General features: G+C 37.1%; 1 protein-coding gene across 1 annotated transcript in view; it reads right to left on the bottom strand.

Moving 5' to 3' along the window:
• Positions 1 to 422: 422 nt before the first annotated feature.
• zbtb10 (zinc finger and BTB domain containing 10) overlaps positions 423 to 20,370 on the bottom strand; it is a 91,868-nt gene continuing 71,920 nt past the window's right edge. Inside the window, exons 4-5 of the mRNA XM_060822803.1 lie at positions 13,054 to 13,229; positions 423 to 8,611 (exon numbers count right to left, since the gene is read on the bottom strand). Coding sequence (XP_060678786.1) covers positions 8,261 to 8,611; positions 13,054 to 13,229 — 527 coding nt within the window. The 3' untranslated portion in view covers positions 423 to 8,260. The remainder of the gene's footprint in view (positions 8,612 to 13,053; positions 13,230 to 20,370) is intronic.

Genomic DNA, 20,370 nt, shown 5'->3' with positions numbered 1-20,370 from the left:
CTTCCCCCAGTGAATTTTACAAATTTTGACATTTTTTGTTGCATTTTTAGGCTAATCTTGAATCCACAGGCTATTCACAACATGTCTGTTTGTCTGTTGTTTGGGATGTTTTGTCATACTTGATGCATACCTGCAAGTTGTACTTGTCCCCTTCAGCATCTGGCATTCACTGGTTCAATTATTTAAAAAGTAAGTTAAAGTAAATAAGTGAACTAAAATAATGCTGATTTTTTGGTAATAAATTGGAGTAGAAAATAATTATTCCATTAATGTTGCTAAAACTCAATTTTGCAGGGCATGAATTAAAATATATTATCAGAATCAGATCATTTTAACATGTGATATACCAACTGTGTATTGAAATGGGAAATCACAAATTCAACACAGCTGGCAGATTAAAATCGCAGGTTCTTATTCAATGGTGAAACATGTGAAAAAAAATGGATTAAAGATCCAAGATATCAAAAACAAATCATTCAACATTTGTGTTGAGTTTAGTACAAGTATAGCACCAGCTTAGACAAGCAGAAATAGTCACCAATAATAAGACTGTACAAGAAGAATTTACAGTTTACTACATACAATCTATAAACTGATCATTTATGAAATTTACATGATTAATATTAAATCACATCAAATCTGAATGAAAATCAGTGATAGGAAAAGGTGAATGTGCAACACAACCATCTCAATTATTTAAAGTGAGCTGTTTATCTTACATACCCCAATATTTATGTTATGTTTACCCTGAGGCCTTTGGAAAAAGATTGAGATAATTATTAGAAGATTAAGAGAGAAGGAAATAATTTATTTTCTCAAACTAAAAGATATTTCCATCTTTTTAAAGAAAGCTCCAGCCTTTAATACAACCTATTTAATACACAGAACATATCTGGCTGTATACTTCAATTTGATTATTCTATCTCAAAAGGAGAAATAAAAATTTCCAGCTGGATGTTTTATCTTACCTGAGTAAAGCCATTAATTTCATCAGAACAACTGATGTCACTGGATGAAGCCAGGTGACTTGTTCCTGGCTATGAAATAAGCAGCTGGAGATTTGGTCTGCTGTGTGCTTTTGTATATTTTGCATATTAAGTACACATCTTTGTGTTAAAAGACTTGCTTTTATACAGTCACATTTTGTTACAAATGTCTCAAAACATCTTGAATAAAATTAATTACTTTGAATAATACAGCCATGTGTTATGAACATAAATGTTGTAAACAACAGGATTCCATGAACGGCCATGAGATGTCAAACCTTTCATGGCACTGTTGATTGAGGAAGGAATGACTGTACATGCTTAAAGAGCTCTCTTCTCTTATCTGGGAAGTGTCATGGGATCTATAACATCTTTTTGAAGGGCAGTTTGTCCAATTCCTAGCTGATTCAAAAGATGGGTTCTCAGGAACATATTTCTCCTTTTTCTCAAAATGCTGCATTATCACTGGCAAATGCAAAAACTAAAATGTTGAATTTTAACTCAAGGGTCTTAATCGAGGGGAGAAGCAAACTTCACAAACTGACGTGAAAGCAGAACTATGGAATACCAATATACAGCAGACTTCAGTGTATTAAATACAAGTGGTTCAAGAGCTTGGAGTTTCTTTAACAAGTTCCAAAATTAAAAATAAGTCGTTAATCAATATTTTCCAAAGAAAAAAAGTTTTTTTTAAATCATTTTACATAGAGGCTGTCATCCTGTAGTATAAAGAATTTGCCTTGGTGAACTTGTGTCACATTCATGTTAGCAAATATTTGTTTTCTGTTCTGTGCTCAAAAAATGTACAATTTTATGTACAAAAACTAAGTACAGAAAATGTGTACATGGTGCCAAGTATATTATTTTTTGACACTAACAGTAATGGTACACAATTGATTTGGGTTTTTAAAATTAGAATGCATAGTTTCTCAGTCAACATTTACAAACAATAATCTTCAGGAACTGAAGCAACACAGTGAGATTATATGTTCCAGTCAGCAATTGCGTAGATGTTAGTGCACACAATCCTTTTGGATTCAGGCTATATCATTTTTATTTTCTTTAATTTCCATATCAAGTTGAAAATGTTACTTTCTATTTACTGTTTTTGACTAATATCCACTCAAATTCAATAGCATTCATTACAAAGATTGTGGCATTGTGTTAACTTTTCTGTGACAATTTGAACCATGATTGGTTCACCCATTCATTTAAGATTACAATTCTTCAATTCTCTCCCAATACACACAATAACCCCTTTATAGTCCACTTTTCTCTTCCCAGTGTTATTCTTCTCTCCCAAATCACTTTCCTTTTTACTTTTAGACTTGATTTTTCATAATTATCATCTACTCTTGACAGTTACTGGGAACATAATGAATTCAGATCATAATTTAAGAACAGATTTTTCATTTTGACTCAACAAAATTTAAACAGACCAGTTGGCCCCTTTGATCCCAAATATATATGCAAATCATTTTCACAAATAAAAAAAAATCCTCTGTCCTCAACTCTTGTCAAACTGATGCAGAAGCAGATCATTAATCCTTTTCAGAATGAATGCATTTATTACAACTAAAAATGGTTTGAATGAACTGCAATTATACACATAGGAAAATAGATAGTTGTTGCAGTGTATATATTATTTGTATAAAGTGTTTTTAAAAAAAGCTTAATTTTCACCTTGCATTAAGCTGCATCAGCTGAATGCAATGCACCATATAGAAGTCTGTTCCAATTTGTCCTTTTGGAAATGACTATCATTTACATTAGATTGTGTTCTTGTTAATTCTTTTCTCCTCATTTGGTACAAAAAGAAATTCAGTGTTGCAGAACTGGAGATGCTCACTCTGTACACTGAGTCACAAGTAGTCCTGACATCAATACCGAACAGATCAAGCAATCTGCCATTCAAAAACCACAATTTCTAAATCTGAGGTAAATTCCAGGGGCTAATTAGGATTAGCACAAGTCAATTGATTTAGAATCATTTTGTGGGGAAATCTTCATTTCCTTTCTACATTTTAGACTTACGGTCAAGTCTACAAATGTGATGATTCAATCAGCTCATTCTCCTCGTCATAAATTCTCCCTCCACAATATAAATAAATCAGCTACTTTATGCTGCCGCTACAAACTACAGATATTTATTACACACAGCAGTCTATACACTGGAAATAAATCCATTATGCTAAATAAATAATTGATAGGAAACAAGTGTGGAACTAAAATTTACTATGTTTAAAGGTTTGCAAAAATTACTTTTCCAAAGCACAGCTTGCAATTAATTTTGTCTCATGGATAATTAACATAACTGCAGTGTTACAAACTGTCAGACTTGCTGATCACAATATACAATATAAACTTTGTCTATGGATTAGACACAACTGCCTTAAAACAATAGAATGCTATTTTCCACTGAAATCAGTGGTGGGCAAATCCTCACAGGTCCCAATTCTTAGCATTATGATGCTCCAAAATCTTGCTTAGTCTAAAATATTTCACAATGGTCACATTCCACGCAGAAGAGATTCAATTCAGTCAGTTATTTTGGTGCACGCCAATTTAAACTAAAATAAATGTGTCAACATCAAATGTAAAATTACAGGTGAAGACAGCATCTGAATGTATAATAAACAAGTTTTCATCAGAGAACAAAATTACAATGCACTAATTTGTTTGATTTAATTCATACAATTAAATATTTAATCCACAAACATTTTAAATATGTCCTGTCATTGTTCTTCAAAGAATAAAACTGCTTTAATAAACTCAAATGACTGAAGGAACTGGAAGATTTTTCTAAATGATAATCCAGTATTACTCAATTTGAATTTCAGAGTAATTGTCCTGTACATACTAGAGTAACCATAATATTTTAAATGCATTTTGTCAATACATATCTTTGGTAGTAGTGATTAGTGAAAACTACCGTTGAGGATGATGGATTGAAGCCCACCTTTGGAATAGAATATCCTAGCTTACCATCTCTGGCCTGAATTATTTGACATTAGCTTTGATAGTTACTAGAAATTTGCTTCTCAAAATGATCTGTTTTAAACTTAGCCCATACAAAAATGCACCAAAATTTGAAAAATAAGAAACTCTACTGTGCTAATACAATGCTAACTCATTAAGTAATTAAGCTTTTTTAATAAAAGAAAAGTAGATCAAAGACTGGCAATTCACTTCTGTACCCAAACTAGTGCACTATTGAGCTCAAAAAGTGATGTCTGCAACTTTACATTTACTGAATGGTGCGATTATTAAAAGGTGCTTATTAATAAGGTCACAATAATATTCTCGTAATGGACCTAATATATTGCAAAAGAAGAAATCAAAAAAAAAGGAAGCTATTGGGTCAAAACCTAGTAGTGGGAAGAATAGGAAGTCCTTGGAACCAAGTAAAACCATCATGGTTACATTGCAAGGGAAATAAACTGTCGGGGATGATTGGAGACAGCGCTACTTACTGAAAAAAATGTTATGCTGTAAAAGGAATTGTTAAAAATAGTATTTTACAAAGACCCAACCACAAAGGGGTCTCAGATTTACTTTGCAGTTTTTTTGCACTAAAGTTCACTGCAAATCCACAATTCTCAATGTACTCTGTTTACAAACATGGAAAAGTGCATCAATACCACTCTGTAATAGTATAAATAGTAGACTGCATAAAGACTTATTGAATTCAGTTCCAAAATTATCTTAAACTATGGCAATTTTTCATAAGATTGCTTCCAGTATTAAAAGATAAATATACTCTGAAGAATTCCAAAAGAAAGAAGGTGATACATGAATACACTTAAGTCTGTTAACCATTATTTAGTATTAAAGTTGTTAGACAGATTGACAGGAAGCAGCTAAAAGTATGTTAAACTTTTCCTAAAATATGATGGTATTGGTGAAAGAGCTAACACAAATATGGAAACAGAATAGTTGAAGGGGTATAAAGAAAAATCAAGGGAATGGGACTATGAATATAGTTATTTCAACCAAGGAGTTCAACAAGTCCACATCGTAAATGGGACCTTCATCTGTATGTTGAAGTCCACACAGAGTTCCCATTACACCAAATACATTGCACCAGCCCTCCTATCTGTAGGCAGAATTTAATGTTAAGATCTCATTCACACCATTGCTCCCAAGTGTCTCTAATCAATTCAAAAGCATAGAACAGAGCAACTAGCACCATTCATAGCCTAATGAGGAATTATTGCATCTGATATGGCCCTGAGTTTTGTTGTATTAAACAGGGGATTCTCAAGCTTGATTTATGCTGAATTACTTCATCTCAGCTAGGATAACCATGGAAGATGAAATTGGCCAGCATTCCCATTTCTGATCACTTCCAGCAACACCAAAAGTACATATGTGGATGTCTGATGAGAGCAAAATCAGGCTCAGCTTGACGGCCCTTCAAAAATCTCTAGATGAAACTGGAGCCTGTGGAACAATACACCAATATCTGCAGATTAGGACAGAAAATAACTTACATGGAAAAAGGTGAAGAGGAAACACTGACAAAACACATGTTCAAGCGTAAAGGGAACTACTTCTCTTTACATTACTGATTTCATTCCTATATTCAAGTTGCAAAATATGAAAAAGTTAACAACAATTGCTTTATTCAGTCAAGTGGGTGGTCTTCAAAAGCTGGCTGGAGGAATAGATTGAAAAAAATCCACTTTACCGAAGATATTATTCTCATTAGATGTCTGTCATTGTTTCCATTTCGACCAGTGCTCTGTTTTCCCATAACAGTTTGTTGATATGGGACTCATGGTTTCAGTTTCAGGGTGTCTTAGATAATCATTATAATACAGTTTTCACTTTTCTATTTAGGAAGCCCAGCTCTCCAAAATCAATCTCAAATCCAAACGTAATACCAAATTTTGAAAATATGATACCATAGGCATCACTGTCAAAATCAGGAAACAAATTACTAATACAACTGTGGCTCAACAGTTTCAAAAACTAATAAAAGCAAATATGTTTTTCTTTATTATGCTGACCACTTGCACCACAACATTACCATTTGCTATGGAGGACTGAAAATCATGGGTGGTTATTTTAGCTATGCTGTGTTTGTTCACAGGAAGAAATACAAATCAGGAAAATTTCTAGTTTTTAAGGTGGCTTCTTTTAAAAAAAACTTTAACTATGTCCATCCTTCAAAATGCTTATACTGATGTAACATTCCATAATTTTGACAGATGAACACTAGTTAACTAGATAAAAACTGAAAGAACTGTGGATGCTGTTAATCAGAAACAAAAACAGAAGTTGCTGGAAAAGCTCAGCAAGTCTAGCAGCAGCTATGCAGAGAAATCAAAATTAATTTTCAGGTCTGGTGACCCTCCCTCAACGTCTGCCAAACTTGTTGAGCATTTCCAGCAACTTCTGTTCTTGTGGGCGAGTTAACTGGATCATGATTGCTGAAACAGTAAAATTGTAACAAATCATTTAGGTGTAATTCAAGAAGTTGTCAAGTTATCTGATACTGATCTATCTCCATGCAATATTAAACTTATTTAATTTGAAGTGGGTCACAAACAAAATCTGCTCTATTTAGATTCAAATAATTTTATTTTCCATCCCCCGAAATTTCATTTTTCACATCTGAATCTGCAGCATTACTGACCTTGTTCATAAAACTAAGAATGGAGAAGGAAAGAAAACATTAAAATGTCTTGTTTTTAAACATAATTCCAAATTAAAGGCAGGCAAACATTACAAAACATTAGCAGCCTATTATTTGTCAGAGTTAAGATGATAGACTCAACCATTCAGGTATACTAAAGGTCTGAAGTTGTAAAGTTAATTTTTTTATACTGAAACAATTATTATGCAATGATATTTTGATGATGTAGTGTATGAACCGAGTCAGAATCAAGAATGACAGAAGAGGGAATGCAACTACGTTAAAGAGATTAAGGAGGGTGAAAAGCGGTTTTCATATTTCACACCCAGTTAACTAAAGCATTGCTTTTCCTCTCCTTTCAAAAGGGAGATAGTAGTATTCATTACTTTCTGGTGAATCAGAATTCAGTTACATTGATTCCTAGTTATCAGTAAGAACTCAACTTAATGTATTCCATAACAAGTAAATGACGATTTAAAAATGTACACATCCTACATCATTCAGTTATCAGAGAGAAATATTATTTATCGCCTGGTCTTTATTAATTGTGCCACAGTGACTTGTTTAAACTCTAAACCCAGCAGTTATTTAAGTTTCTTTTAATTTTGCAGTTCTCTCTCCTTGACCCACAATAAGATTTTATATTGGCATTACTGAATTTAAAGAGCACAGCTTTAAAACTTGCATGTCATTAGCACCTACATAATATATTCATTATATGTGTGTTTTCATTTGAAAAGGCTGAAACTTGAAAATGCATAGAAACACAAAAACCTCAGGTTGAATTTCAGACCCAATCCTTTCAGAGGTTTCAACCATATTTTTTCATCACAAGGTGATGATCAGAGCCCAACTGCAATTGTGCATGCAGTTTAGCTGAGCTATCATAGGAAGAATTTTATTGCCAAGAAAGTAGACACGTAAGCAAATATCCTGAGTGAAGGAAATTAGGCTACAGGAAAAAAGCTAAGGAAGCCAATATAATTTTCTTTGGCTAAAAGGAGAGTTTAAGTGATCCAAGCTGACTTTTCAAGATTACAAACTGAATCGTTTCAGCTGCATTATGAGAAAGAATATGAAAGACAAATATAAAAAAATGAGAAATTAGAAGAAACAACATGCAGACCTGATTCATCCAAAGGGCTACATTACTCGTGGAGCAATAATCAGGAAAGGCTAACTGAAGTAGGCAGTATAAAGAGATTCAATAAATAATGGCCCTCTCTTACTACTAGAAACCCTGTGCTCTCAAATTCAATTTTGATTTGTATCCCAATTAGTAAGACAGTCTCCTGCACATATGTACTTGAAGTCATACACTCCTGCATTTCCACACCATACTTGTTCACATAGATTCTTGAGAAGAAATTGCAGTTTCAATCCCAATTATTATAAGGAATTGCCCATCACTGACACCAATATACTTTTATCATTACTGCTGTGAAACCGCTCTTACTACAATTAAAATATCAATAATCATCCAATATTCATAGTTATCAGCAAAATATGGAAAATTTAGTGTTTTGTTGCCAATCCATAATCTTTGCAATTCAAATAAAATTCATAGGGTTTGTTTATACAGTGAACAACCATAGTTACACTTCTCAGTTTAACATAACAGCTTAATCGCCAGTTAATCATTGTCTAAAATGACATATGTCTCACTAGCCTCAACATCTTCCCACTGCTCTCTATCCATTTCCCCTCCTCCATCTTCATCTGCCATATCTTCATCAACCATTCTCTCATTTTCTTCCTGCTCCAGTTCACCTGGTTGTTCTCGTTCTTCTTGCTGTTCCTTAAAAAATTCTGGATCAACCATCAGGTCCATACCATCATGGTCACCTTTTGGCTGTCTATCACCCCCGGAACAGTCCAAACATACGCCATAACGTCGAGATCCATGCCTAATTCCAACGCTGGCTGCTAGAGTGAAGAATTTTTTACAAACCATACATTTGTACTTTTTATCTTTCTTGTGTACCTGAAGAATAAAAAATAAGACAATTAACAAATGGAATACATTTCCACAAAGAAAAAGAAAATAAGCTTGTAAATTCTATTACTGGCATTGATTTTCTTATGAAGTAAGGGATTGAAATAATGACTGCCAGTACACTAGAATATCATTCAGCTATTTTAAGACAGTCTGTTCTTACAAAGAGAAAACTGATGAATTTGCTGGACAGTCTGGCAAGAGGAAGTTGGAATCCTGATTACAGTATGTCCTGAATCAAGTCCTTATTTTTCAATTCAAGAAATTTCAGCTGAGACTGTAAAATTGTACACTTCATCTATAAAGATAACACAAGTGCTCAGTAATGAATGATATAGGATAGACTGCTCTCTCCTGTTGGTGCTCATAGTTACTGCTTATCCAAACTTAAAGATGACTTAGTTTACCTCACTAACTTGAAAAGTAGTAGGCAACTCAAAGATGAATGGTGACTTTCCAGAAGCAACGCCAGTTAAAGACACTGGAACATTCAATGTCACAGGCAGTTCTTAGGTTGCAAGGGGGTTCTGTAGTCCTTTTGCAAGTTGGAACACAATATATGATAATGGAAGGCTTCCATTCATAAGTACAGGAAACATTCATATGTTGGGTATTTAAAACCAGTTATGGGATTATATTTGTAAACTGCATGTTCATAAATCAGGGTCCCTGTGTACTGAGGTGTTATCACAAATGGAAAGTTTGCCACATTAAAGTCATCATAAAATGCAAGAACAAACAAAACACAAAAACTAACATTTATGAAGCCTTTAAACCCAGAAAAATATGATAAAGTGCTTCAGTCATACAATTAAAATAAATAGGCCAAAAGATTGGTCCAAGAGGTATGTTTTAGGAATTGCCTAAATGAGGACAGAAAGAAGAGGCAGCAGGAACTTCAGGAAAGCAATTCGAAGTGACTGAAGACATTGGTAACAAATGGGATAGAATGCTTTTTTTTTGGGGGGGGTGCAGTAGCAGGGGGGAGAGATTTTGGCAAAATCTGTAGTGCAGAACATAGAATATGGGCAGTTCAGGTTTTTGTTTTCTAGGGTTAGAGGTTATAGGTTAGAAAGAGTTATGGCCTTGAAAGGGATTTAAACATGAGAATAAGAAATGTAAATTGGAGGTACTAGGAAAATGGGTAGCCAATATAGGTCAACAAAACCAGGATTAACTGATGAGGAGGGTATGGTATAAGTTAAGATAGATGTAGCTACGTTTTACAGAAATGTACATTTATGGAATGTGGAGGATGGGATGCCTATGTGAAGACCATATTGGAATAGACAGTTTGGAGATGAGGAAGACATCGATGAGGGCTGCAGAGAAGACAAGCTGAAGATTTTAAAACACCCTAATTTGTGATGGAAACAAAGTGCACTCAGCTGCTGACTAGGATGCTGAAGTAGGAGAGTGAGTCAGCTTCAGACAAGGTAGCTTATGTTCTGTGCTGGGAATTGTGAAAGCATAGCTTTTCCAAAAATTGTAATTATATTCTAAAATTGAATGGCTGACAAGCAGTTGGTGATACAGAAGCAGAGGAGGAATTGGTGGAAATGATGTGAACTAGAATGAGGTTTTGTACTCAAGGAAGCTAATCCCATGTCTTGGAAGTATTCACCGAAGTGTAGCATGTAAATTAGTCAGATAAAACAAATCTTTAGGAATCAAGGAGCTAATAGAGCCCAATAAGGAAGAAAAGTCAGTCCTGGAGACATTCTCATTCTGGTTGAATATTTAAAGAGTAGCACAACAAAAGCAGTTCAACAGAGAGTAACAAGAGAACAAAGTTGATGGAAATTGGTATTGTTAATTATGCTAAAAGTCATAGACGAGGAGTTATCATGGACAAAGTCACAGAGAATATCATTTTAAATTGAAAGATTTGGGCTTGTTTCTGCTTCCAATTGGAAGGATGTTGTGAAACTTGAAAGGGTTCAGGAAAGATTTACAAGGATGTTGCCAGGATTGGAGGATTTGAGCTATAGGGTGAGGCTGAATAGGCTGGGGCTGTTTTACCTGGAGCGTCAGAGGTTGAGGGGTGACATGATAGAGGTTTATAAAATCACGAGGGGCATGGATAGGATAAATAGACTAAGTCTTTTCCCTAGGGTGGGGGAATCCAGAATTAGAGGCATAGGTTTAGGTGAGAGGGAAAAGATATGAAAGAGACCTAAGGGACAACTTTTCACGCAGAGGGTGGTACGCTAATGGAATGAGCCAGAGGAAGTGGTGGAGGCTAGCACGATTGTGACATTTAAAAGGCATCTGGATGGGTATATGAATAGGAAGGGTTTGGAAGGATATGAGCTGGGTGCTGGCAAGTGGGACGAGATTAGGTTGGGATATCTGGTCGGCATGGACGAATTGGACTGAAGGGTCTGTTTCCATGCTGTACATCTCTATGACTCTATGTTTTAGGAAACCAGATCACTGAATGAGGTAATGGAGCGAGAATTTGGAAGCAGGATTTCAATGAAATGGGGTTAGGAAGAGAGAGTTGAAGGATAGAAAGGGTAGTTGTAGTTTTTCTGAGAAAGGATGAATGAGTGATTTTGACAGGGTCAAGGTCAAAGCTATTTTCCACCATTAGTTAAGGACTATTAATTGAAAAGTAAGGGAGTTCTTGAAGTGTCCTTGCCGACATATTTTAATAGTTGACTGTGGGACATGCTGTGTTTAAATTGCTTAACACTAAATCAATACAAGCTTCTTATTTTAACCATCTAATTACACAATATGAACTATGTGCAGTTCTGGTCACTATAACTATAGAAAGGATGTGATTGCACCAGAGAGCGCACAGAGATTTACCAGGATGCTGCCTAACCTGAGGCAAGGGGTACGAGGAAAGACTGGATAGGCTGGGGTTGTTTTCCTTGGAGGAGCAAAGGATGAGAGGGTACCTGATTGAGGTAAATAAGTGACATATATAGAGTGGATTATGAAGGCAGTTGTACCATTATTGGAGTGGTCAATAATTAAGGTTAGAGATGTTAACTAATAGGTAAGAGGCCAAGAGGAGAGTTATGGGGAATTTCTTTTCACTCAGAGGGTGGAGGAGTTTGGAACTGTCATAATATTTAAGCATTATTCAGATATTCATGTGTTGTCATAGTCTCCAGTGCTATGGACCAAAGGTTGGTAGTGAGCTCTTTGTAAACCAGTACAGACATGATAGACTAAAAGGCCTCCTTCTCGATTATAACTGTCTGGGTTTTTGCATATGTACATTCTTACTGTAGCTAAGTATCACAAAATAAGACGGTTCTAAGTCAAATGTTAGCAATAATTAGCAAATCTCAATAGATGGTGGAAATACAATTATACTGATATTTCTTTGCTGAGGAAGAAAAATGTTCCTGATCATTCTCCAACCACTCCATATTAGAAATTACATGATCCTTAGTAGCTTATAAACACACGTTCAAGTCTCACTGGCTGCTTTTCTATGATCCTCTTCCTGTTACTGACAGGGATGATTTACTCAACCAATTCCTCATTTCTGTCTTTCAAACCCTTTCCCAAGCAAAAACATTCATATTCTACCCGACCGAAGTATCAATTTTCCTTTCCTGGAATCCTAGTGGTATAGACTTGAAATAACTGGCGTACAAATGCTAAAATGATCTTGAAAAATCTTCCTCTTCTCCCATTTCCTGGAAATAAGATAACCCTCAACTACTTTACTCCAACCAAGTCTCCTTCAAACCCTCTTCCTCACCATCCTTAATTCAACAAGCTCATATACTAACACAAACAACTGAATTGTCTTGTTTTCACATTAGGGGGTATGACGTCTAAGAGAAACATGGCGATTCGAATGGAGCGAAAGTTTGCATTTTCTTTGGTGTCCCCATGGGGATTGTGATCAATTGCACTGATAAAACAGGGGCTAAGATCCTCTATATCCTGTCTGTCAAAGGCATTAAGGGATGTTCGAACAAACTACCAGCTGCTGGTATTGTGGCAACTTTAAAGAAAGGCAAACTTGAGTCCAGAATAAAGGTGCATCCAGCAGTAGTAATATAGCAATTGGAAAGCATACCTGAGCAAGACAGGATGTTTCTCTATTGAGGAGCGATTACAAATAACAAAAGAGAAATGAAAACTCTGCAATCACAGGCCCTTTTGCAAGCAATGTGCAGATGTGTGGCTGAGGATTGCTTCCAATGCTGGGGGCATCATATAAGAACAGTAGCAAAAAGATGGTGTGTTATTGCAAAGTGCAATTAAAATTGCTCCAAAATAAATGGGCCAATTTGACTGTGATTCTGTTTTGAGGAAAGTAATGCATATTTATACAAGCAAAAACAAAACCTCTATTAAGGCAGAACCACTTTTATTCTGACCAAAGTTTTAACAAATTAGAAGCACAAATGTTCAGCCATTGAAGTACAATTCCCAAATATTGCAATTATACTTACCAGTGAATGCCGCTTTACATGTTCTCTTCGCGTGAACAACTTTCCACAAATGTCACAAGCAAAGGACCGTACTCCAGTATGTATTAGTTGATGTCTCTTCAACGTGCGTCGATACTTGGCAATGTAATTGCAATGTGGGCACTTGAATTTGTTTTGACTACCAATTGAAGCATCACCTAGCATAAAGAATTTAAATACAGTCTACATTAAAAGCTTTGAATACTATTTGTAATTATTGATATTGTAAAATATAGTCAATGATGAAAACTCTTCCCTGATGTGCTGACCATTGACAGAAAAATTAATCAAGTGTTCACAGAAATACATTTCTTTAAATTCAGGCATCTTTATAGCTCTGAACATAACTTGACTCACAGCATAGAAGTACGTAGATATAAAATTCAGTTAACTGCAGCAGATTTTTTTTTGTGAATATACTGAATGTAGTGTGCCTTGTTTTCAATAGGTTGAATGCACACGATTTCTCTTATATAATGTAGGCTTCACAAGTAATGAAAACATTCTTGCTATAGAATGGACTGATGAGAAAACAAAAAACTGGCATTTTATGATGCAAGGAAACAGAACACAGGTAACTGAAGTTACATAGTTCTGACACATTTGATTGAATGGATGAGTTAATTCTATAAGCATACTTTAATCATGATTAAAATATTTTAAAAACTGTCAAATTGATTTGACTTTTTTTACATCTGATGTGAAAGACAATGAAATCACTGAGTCACTTAGCTCAGGCATTACAAACATAGCACTGGATCACATTTGCTTTCTGTTTCAGAATCATCCCGAGATAAGTCAAAGAGTCATAGAGATGTACAGGATAGAAACAGACCCTTCGGTCCAACTCATCCATGCGAACCAGATATCCTAATCTAATCTAGTCCCATTTGCCTGCACCTAGGTCATGTCCCTCTAAACCCTTCCTATTCATTTACCCATCCAGATGCCTTTTAAAATGTTGTAATTATACCAGCCTCCACCACATTCTCTGGCAGCTCATTCCATACACGCACCACCCAATGTGTTAAGAAGTTGCCCCTTAGGTCCCTTTTAAATTTTTCCCCTCTCACCTCAAACTTATGCCCTCTGGTTCTGGACTTCCCCAACTCAGGGAAAATATCTTGTCTATTTATGTTATCCATGCCCTCACAATTTTATAAACCTCTACAAGATCACCTCTCAGCTTCCAATGCTCCAGGGAAAACAGCAGCAGCTTTTTCAGCCTGTCTCTTTAGCACAAATTCTCCAACCCTGGCAACATCCTTGTCAATCTTTTCTGAAGTTTCAGATTTCACAACATTCTTCCTGTTGGAAGGAGACCAGAATTGCATGCAATATTTCAAAAGTGACCTAACGAATGTGCTGTACAGCCGCAACATGACCTCCAAACTCCTACACTCAATGCTGTGACCAATAAAGGAAAGCACACCAAATGCATTCTTCGTGATCCTATCTATCCGTGACTCCACTTTCAACGAACAATGAACCTGCACTCCAAAGTCTGTTTGCACAGCAACACTCCCCAGGACCTTTCCATTAAGTGTACAAGTCCTGCTCTGAGTTGCCTTTCCAAAACGCAGCACCTTGCATTTATCTAAATTAAACTCCATGTGCCACTCCTCAGCCCATCGGGCCATCTGATCAAGATCCTGTTGTACTCTGAGATAACCTTTTTAGCTGTCCACTACACCTCCAAGTTTGGTATCATCTGCGAACTTACTAACTATACCTTCTATATTCACATCCAAATCACTTATATAAATGATGAAAAGCAGTGGACCCAGCACCGATCATTGTGGTAATCCCTCTTCTACCTTTGAGCCAGTTCTGTATCCAAATGGCTAGTTCCCCCTGTATCCCATGAGATCTAACCTTGCTAATCAGTCTACCATGAGGAACCTTGTTGAAAACCTTACTGAAGTCCTTCTAAATCACGCCTACCCCTCTGTTCTCAATAATCGTCTTTGTTACTTGTTCAAACAACTCAATCAAATTCAAGATACATGATTTCCCACGCACAAAGCCATGCTGACTATCCTTAATCAGTCCTTGTCTTTCCAAATATACATAAATCCTTCAGGATTCCCTCCAATAACTTGTTCACCACTGATGTTAGGCTCACTGGTCTATAGTTCCCTGCTTTTTCCTTGCTGAGAATGTATGTAGAGTATGAGAAGATAAGGAAAGAGTTAAGTTCTGAGTTTTGTAAAACAAGAAGTTCAACTGAGCATGCCTCAGATCAGATAAGAATGCAATTAACAAAGGGGTGCTGGGGGCAAGGGTAATGAGTTAACAAGATGGAAAAGCATTAATTATGTGCAGCCATTTAACAATATTAGACCATAAGACATAGGAGTGGAAATAAGGCCATTTGGCCCATCAACCCCACTCTGCCATTTAATCATGGCTGATGGGCATTTCAACTCCACTAACATGCACTCTCCCCGTAGCCCTTAATTCTTTGCGGGATCAAGAATTTATCAATCTCTGCCTTGAAGACATTTAACGTTCTGGCTCCACAGGTCCACCACTCTGGCTGAAGAAATGTCTCATTTCTGTTCTAAATTGACCCCGTCTAATTCTAAGGCTGTGCTCACAGGTCCTAGTCTCCCCACCTAATGGAAACAACTTCCCAGCGTTCATCCTTTTTAAGCCATGCATTATCTTGTGAGTTTCCATTAAATCTCTCCTCAACCTTATAAATACTAACAAATACAATCCCAGGATCCTCAGCCGTTCATTGCATGTTAGGCCTACCATTCCAGGGATCATCCGTGTGAATCTCCCCTAGACACGCTCCAGTGCCAGTATGTCTGTCCTGAGGTGTGGAGCCCAAAACTGGACACACTATTCTAAATGGAGCCGAACTAGAACTTTATATAGTCTCAGAAGCACATTGCTGCTTTTATATTCCAACCCTCTTGAGATAAACGATAACATTACATTTGCTTTCTTAATCACAGACTCAACCGGCAAGTTAAACTTTAGAGAGCCCTGGACTAACACTCCTTTTACTTTAGCTTTATGAATTTTCACACTATTTAGAAAACAGTTTATGCCTGTATTCTTTTTTGGAAAGTGCAAGACCTTGCATTTGAGAATGTTGAATTTCATCAATCATTTCCTGGACCACTCTCTTAATGTGTCTAAATCTTTCTGCAGCCTTCCCACCTCCCCAGTACTACCTGCCTGTCCACCTAACTTTGTATAATCGACAAACTTTGCCAGAAGGCCCCCAGTCCCTTCATCCAAATCATTAATTTATAAAGTGAACAGCTGCAGACCCAACACTGAACCGCACGGGATACCACTTGTCACCGGCTGCTATTCCAAAAACAAACCTTTTATCCCAACTCTCTGCCTTCTGTCAGGCAGCCAATCCTCAATCCATGCCGGCAGCTCACTTCGAACACCTTGGGGCCTCATCTTACTTAGCAGCCTCCCGTGAGGAACCTAATCAAAGGCCTTTTGGAATTCTAGATAGCTAACATCCACTGGGTTTTCTTGTTCTAACCTACTTGTTACCTCTTCAAAGAATTCTAACAGGTTTGTCAGGCACAACCTTCCCTTACTAAATCCATGTTGACTTGTTCTAATCCGACCCCCTGCACTTCCAAGAATTTAGAAATCTGATCCTTAATAATGGATTCTAGAATTTTACCAACAACCAAGGTTAGGCTAATTGGCCTATAATTTTCCAACCTTTGTCTTGATCCTTTCTTGAACAAGGGGCCACAACAGCGATTTTCCAGTCATCTGGAACTTTCTTTGACTCCATTGACTTTTGGAATGTCACAACCAACACCTCCGCTATTTCCTTAGCCACCTCCTTCAGAACTCTAGAATGTAGACCATCGAGGCTGGGAGATTTATCAATTTTTAGACCGTTTGCTTTTCTAACACTTCCTCTTTTGTAATGCATATCATACTCAACTCTGCCCCCTAACTCTCCATAATTGTTGGGATATTACTCATGTCTTCCACTGTGAAGACTGACGCAAAGTACTTATTAAATTCTTCAGCTATTTCCTTATCTCCCATCACTAGCCTTCCAACATCAATTTGGAGCAGCCCAATGTTTACTTTTGTTCTCATTTGTTTCTTATGTATTGAAAGAAACTTTTACTATCATTTCTAATACAACTGGCAAGCCTACCTTCATATTTGGTCCTCCTTGCTTATTTCTCTCTTTGTTATCCTCTGTTTGTTTTTGAGCCTTCCCCATCTTATGATTTCCCAATGCTCTCGGCTGCTTTATAGGCTCTCTTTTTTTCTTTGATACATTTCCTGACTTCCTTTGTCAGCCATGGCTGTCTCATTCCCCCCCACCCCACCTCCCCGGATAATATTTAATTTCTTTGGGATGAACCTCTGTATCGTGTCCTCAATTACAGCCAGAAACTCGTGCCACTGTCTTACCCACAAGACGCTCCTTCTAGTCAATTTTCATCAGTTCCTCTCTCATGCCCCTGTAATTTCCTTTATTTAACTGTAACACCATTACATCCAATTTTGCTTTCTCTCTTTCAAACTGCAGACTAAACTCTATCATGGTCACCGAGATGGTGCCTTTCTGATATGCCCTATTTCCCGGTCTTGCACTCCCGGTCCTGACCACTGTTAAGAGGTCTGTACATAACTCCCATTGTGTTTTTCTTGCCTTTGTGGTTCCTTAACTCCACCCACACAGACTCCACATCATCTGAACCCATGTCATTCAGTGCCATAGATTTAATTTCATTCTTAACAAGGCAACCTTGCCCCCTCTGCCCATCTCCCTGCGTTTTCGATTAGTTGCAAGTTGTACTGGAACCATTCGGTATGTAAGGCCAGTTTAACAAGGTGAAAAGCCTTCATTATGTGAAGTTAGTTATCATTGTGTAATAGCAGATGGCTTAATCTTCACTATTGACACTCGCTGACTTTAACGGTCACCCAATCAATATGTATGTTGCTTTATCTGGATGCTCCTCCCTATAAAATAACTATATAATTCATTGGGAGACTGCTGTTTGAAAGAGAAGACCAGGAACAAATGTCCCTGCACACATGGACAATCGTTCTCTCTCCCTCCAGGACCCAGGATGAAGATGGAGGTTAAACCATAATGTGTCTCTGAGCATTTTGCTTCAACTGAGGTGGAAACTGGATGACATTACTACTTTTCTTAAACAGTGACACCACGTTAGCCAACCTCCAGTCTCCGGCACCTCTCCTGTGACTATCGACAAGACAAACATCTCAGCAAGCGGCCCAGCAATCACTTCCCTAACTTCCCAGAGTTCTAGAGTACACCTGATCAGATCTTGGGGATTTATCCACTTTTATGTGTTTCATGACGTCCAGCCCTCCTCCTCTTGTAATATGGATATTTTTCAAAATGTGACCATCTATTTCTCTACATTTTGTATCTTCCACGTCCTTCTCCACAGTAAACACTGATGCAAAATACTCGGTTAGTATCTCCCCCATCTCCTGCAGCTCCACACATAGGCTGCCTTGCTAATATTTGACGGGCCCTATTTTCTCCCTAGTTACCCTTTTGACCTTAATGTATTTGTAAAAATCCTTTGGATTCTCCTTAACTCTATTTGCCAAAGCTATCTTATGTACCCTTTTTGCCGTCATAAGTATAGTCCTACTGCCTTTATATTTTAAGGATTCATTCGATCTCTCCTGGCTACACTGGACATATGCTTCCTTCTTTTTTCTTATCCAAACCCTGAATTTCTCTAGTTATCCAGCCTTCCTTTTCACCCTAACACAAATATACGGTCTCTGGACTCTTGTTAGCTCATTTTTGAAGGCTTTCCATTTTCCAGCCGTCCCTTCACCTGCAAATATCTGCCTCCAATCAGCTTTAGAAAGTTCTTGCCTAACAGCATCAATATTGGCTTTCCTCCAATTTAGAATTTCAATTTTTAGATCTGGTCTATCCTTTTCTATCACTACTTTGAAACTAATAGAATTATGGTCACTGGCCCCAAAGTGTTCTCCCACTGACACCTGTTACCTGCCCTGCCTTTTTTCCCAAGCGTCCACTTACTGAATCAGAAAATTTTCTTGTACATTCCTCTCTATCTAACCCCCTAACACTCTGGCAGTCTATGTTTGGAAAGTTAAAATCCCCTACCTAACCAGCCTATTATTCTTACAGGTAACTGTAATTTCATTACAAATTTGTTTCTCAATTTCCCACTGATTATTAGGGAGTCTATAATACAATCCCAATAAGGTGATCATCCCTTTCTTATTTCTCAGTTCTACCCAAGTAACTTCCCTGGATGTATTCCCAGGAATATCCTCCTTCAGTACAGTACTTCCCCCTCCTCCCTTGCCGCCCCCCCCTTTCTATCCTTCCTATAGCGTTTGTATCCTGAAACATTAAGCTGCCAGTTCGGTCCATCCCTGAACCACATTTCTGTAACCACTATGATATCCCAGTCACATGTTCTTCACTATGCCCTGAGTTCATCTGCCTTCCCTGTTAGGCCTCTTGCACTGAAATAAATACAGTTTAATTGATCAGTCCTACCTTGTTCTTGCCTGCCCTGACTGTTTGACTCGCTTCTTTTCTCAACTGTATCAGTCTCAGATTGATCTCTTTCCTCACTACCTCCTGAACAAAATCTCCCTGCAAGTATATTAGTCCCCTTCCAATTCAGGAGCAGTCAGTCTTTTTTGGTCACTTCTAACCTAGAAGAAATTCCAATGATCCAAAAATCTTTAACCTGATCCACTAAACTGATGACAGTTTGTGCAAAACATCCCACAATTCAGTGATGCAATCACAAAATATCAAGTAGGACAGATTGAATATTTCCACTCAAATGTTTCTTCACCAGCAATCATTCCATCTCATCCATTTGGTGCAAGCAATTTCCTCAACTGGCGTCTTGAACAGAAGGTTGAACTACAGACACTAGATTCCAACATAACTGTGATGTGTCTTCAGTAGCATTATATAATCATGTGTTATATGGGATATGAATAGTCTCTCATGCTAATGCTGTTGTCTGTACACAGGGACCAGAATGGCTATTCCACACATTATTATGTATGATAATCCTTCCACTGTCATTTTTGTACTGATCCAGTCCCACCAACAAAAACTCCTGCAATGAACTCGATTTTTGGCATGGTTTTACAATTGAGTGTACATTTTGCTTTGTGTGCTTTGCAGGCAAGTAGTACTGTGAATTTTAACTTGTCACATCATGCTGTGTGGACTGGAATCATTTTCAATCTTTCAACTCTTCAGTGCAGCTGTTGGGCATATCAAAATTCACTGCCGTT

Source organism: Hemiscyllium ocellatum, chromosome 4, assembly GCF_020745735.1.
Source record: "Hemiscyllium ocellatum isolate sHemOce1 chromosome 4, sHemOce1.pat.X.cur, whole genome shotgun sequence".
NCBI classification, from domain to species: domain Eukaryota; kingdom Metazoa; phylum Chordata; class Chondrichthyes; order Orectolobiformes; family Hemiscylliidae; genus Hemiscyllium; species Hemiscyllium ocellatum.
Note: the sequence above shows the minus strand (reverse complement) of the source record. Positions and strands in the feature narration are given on the sequence as shown.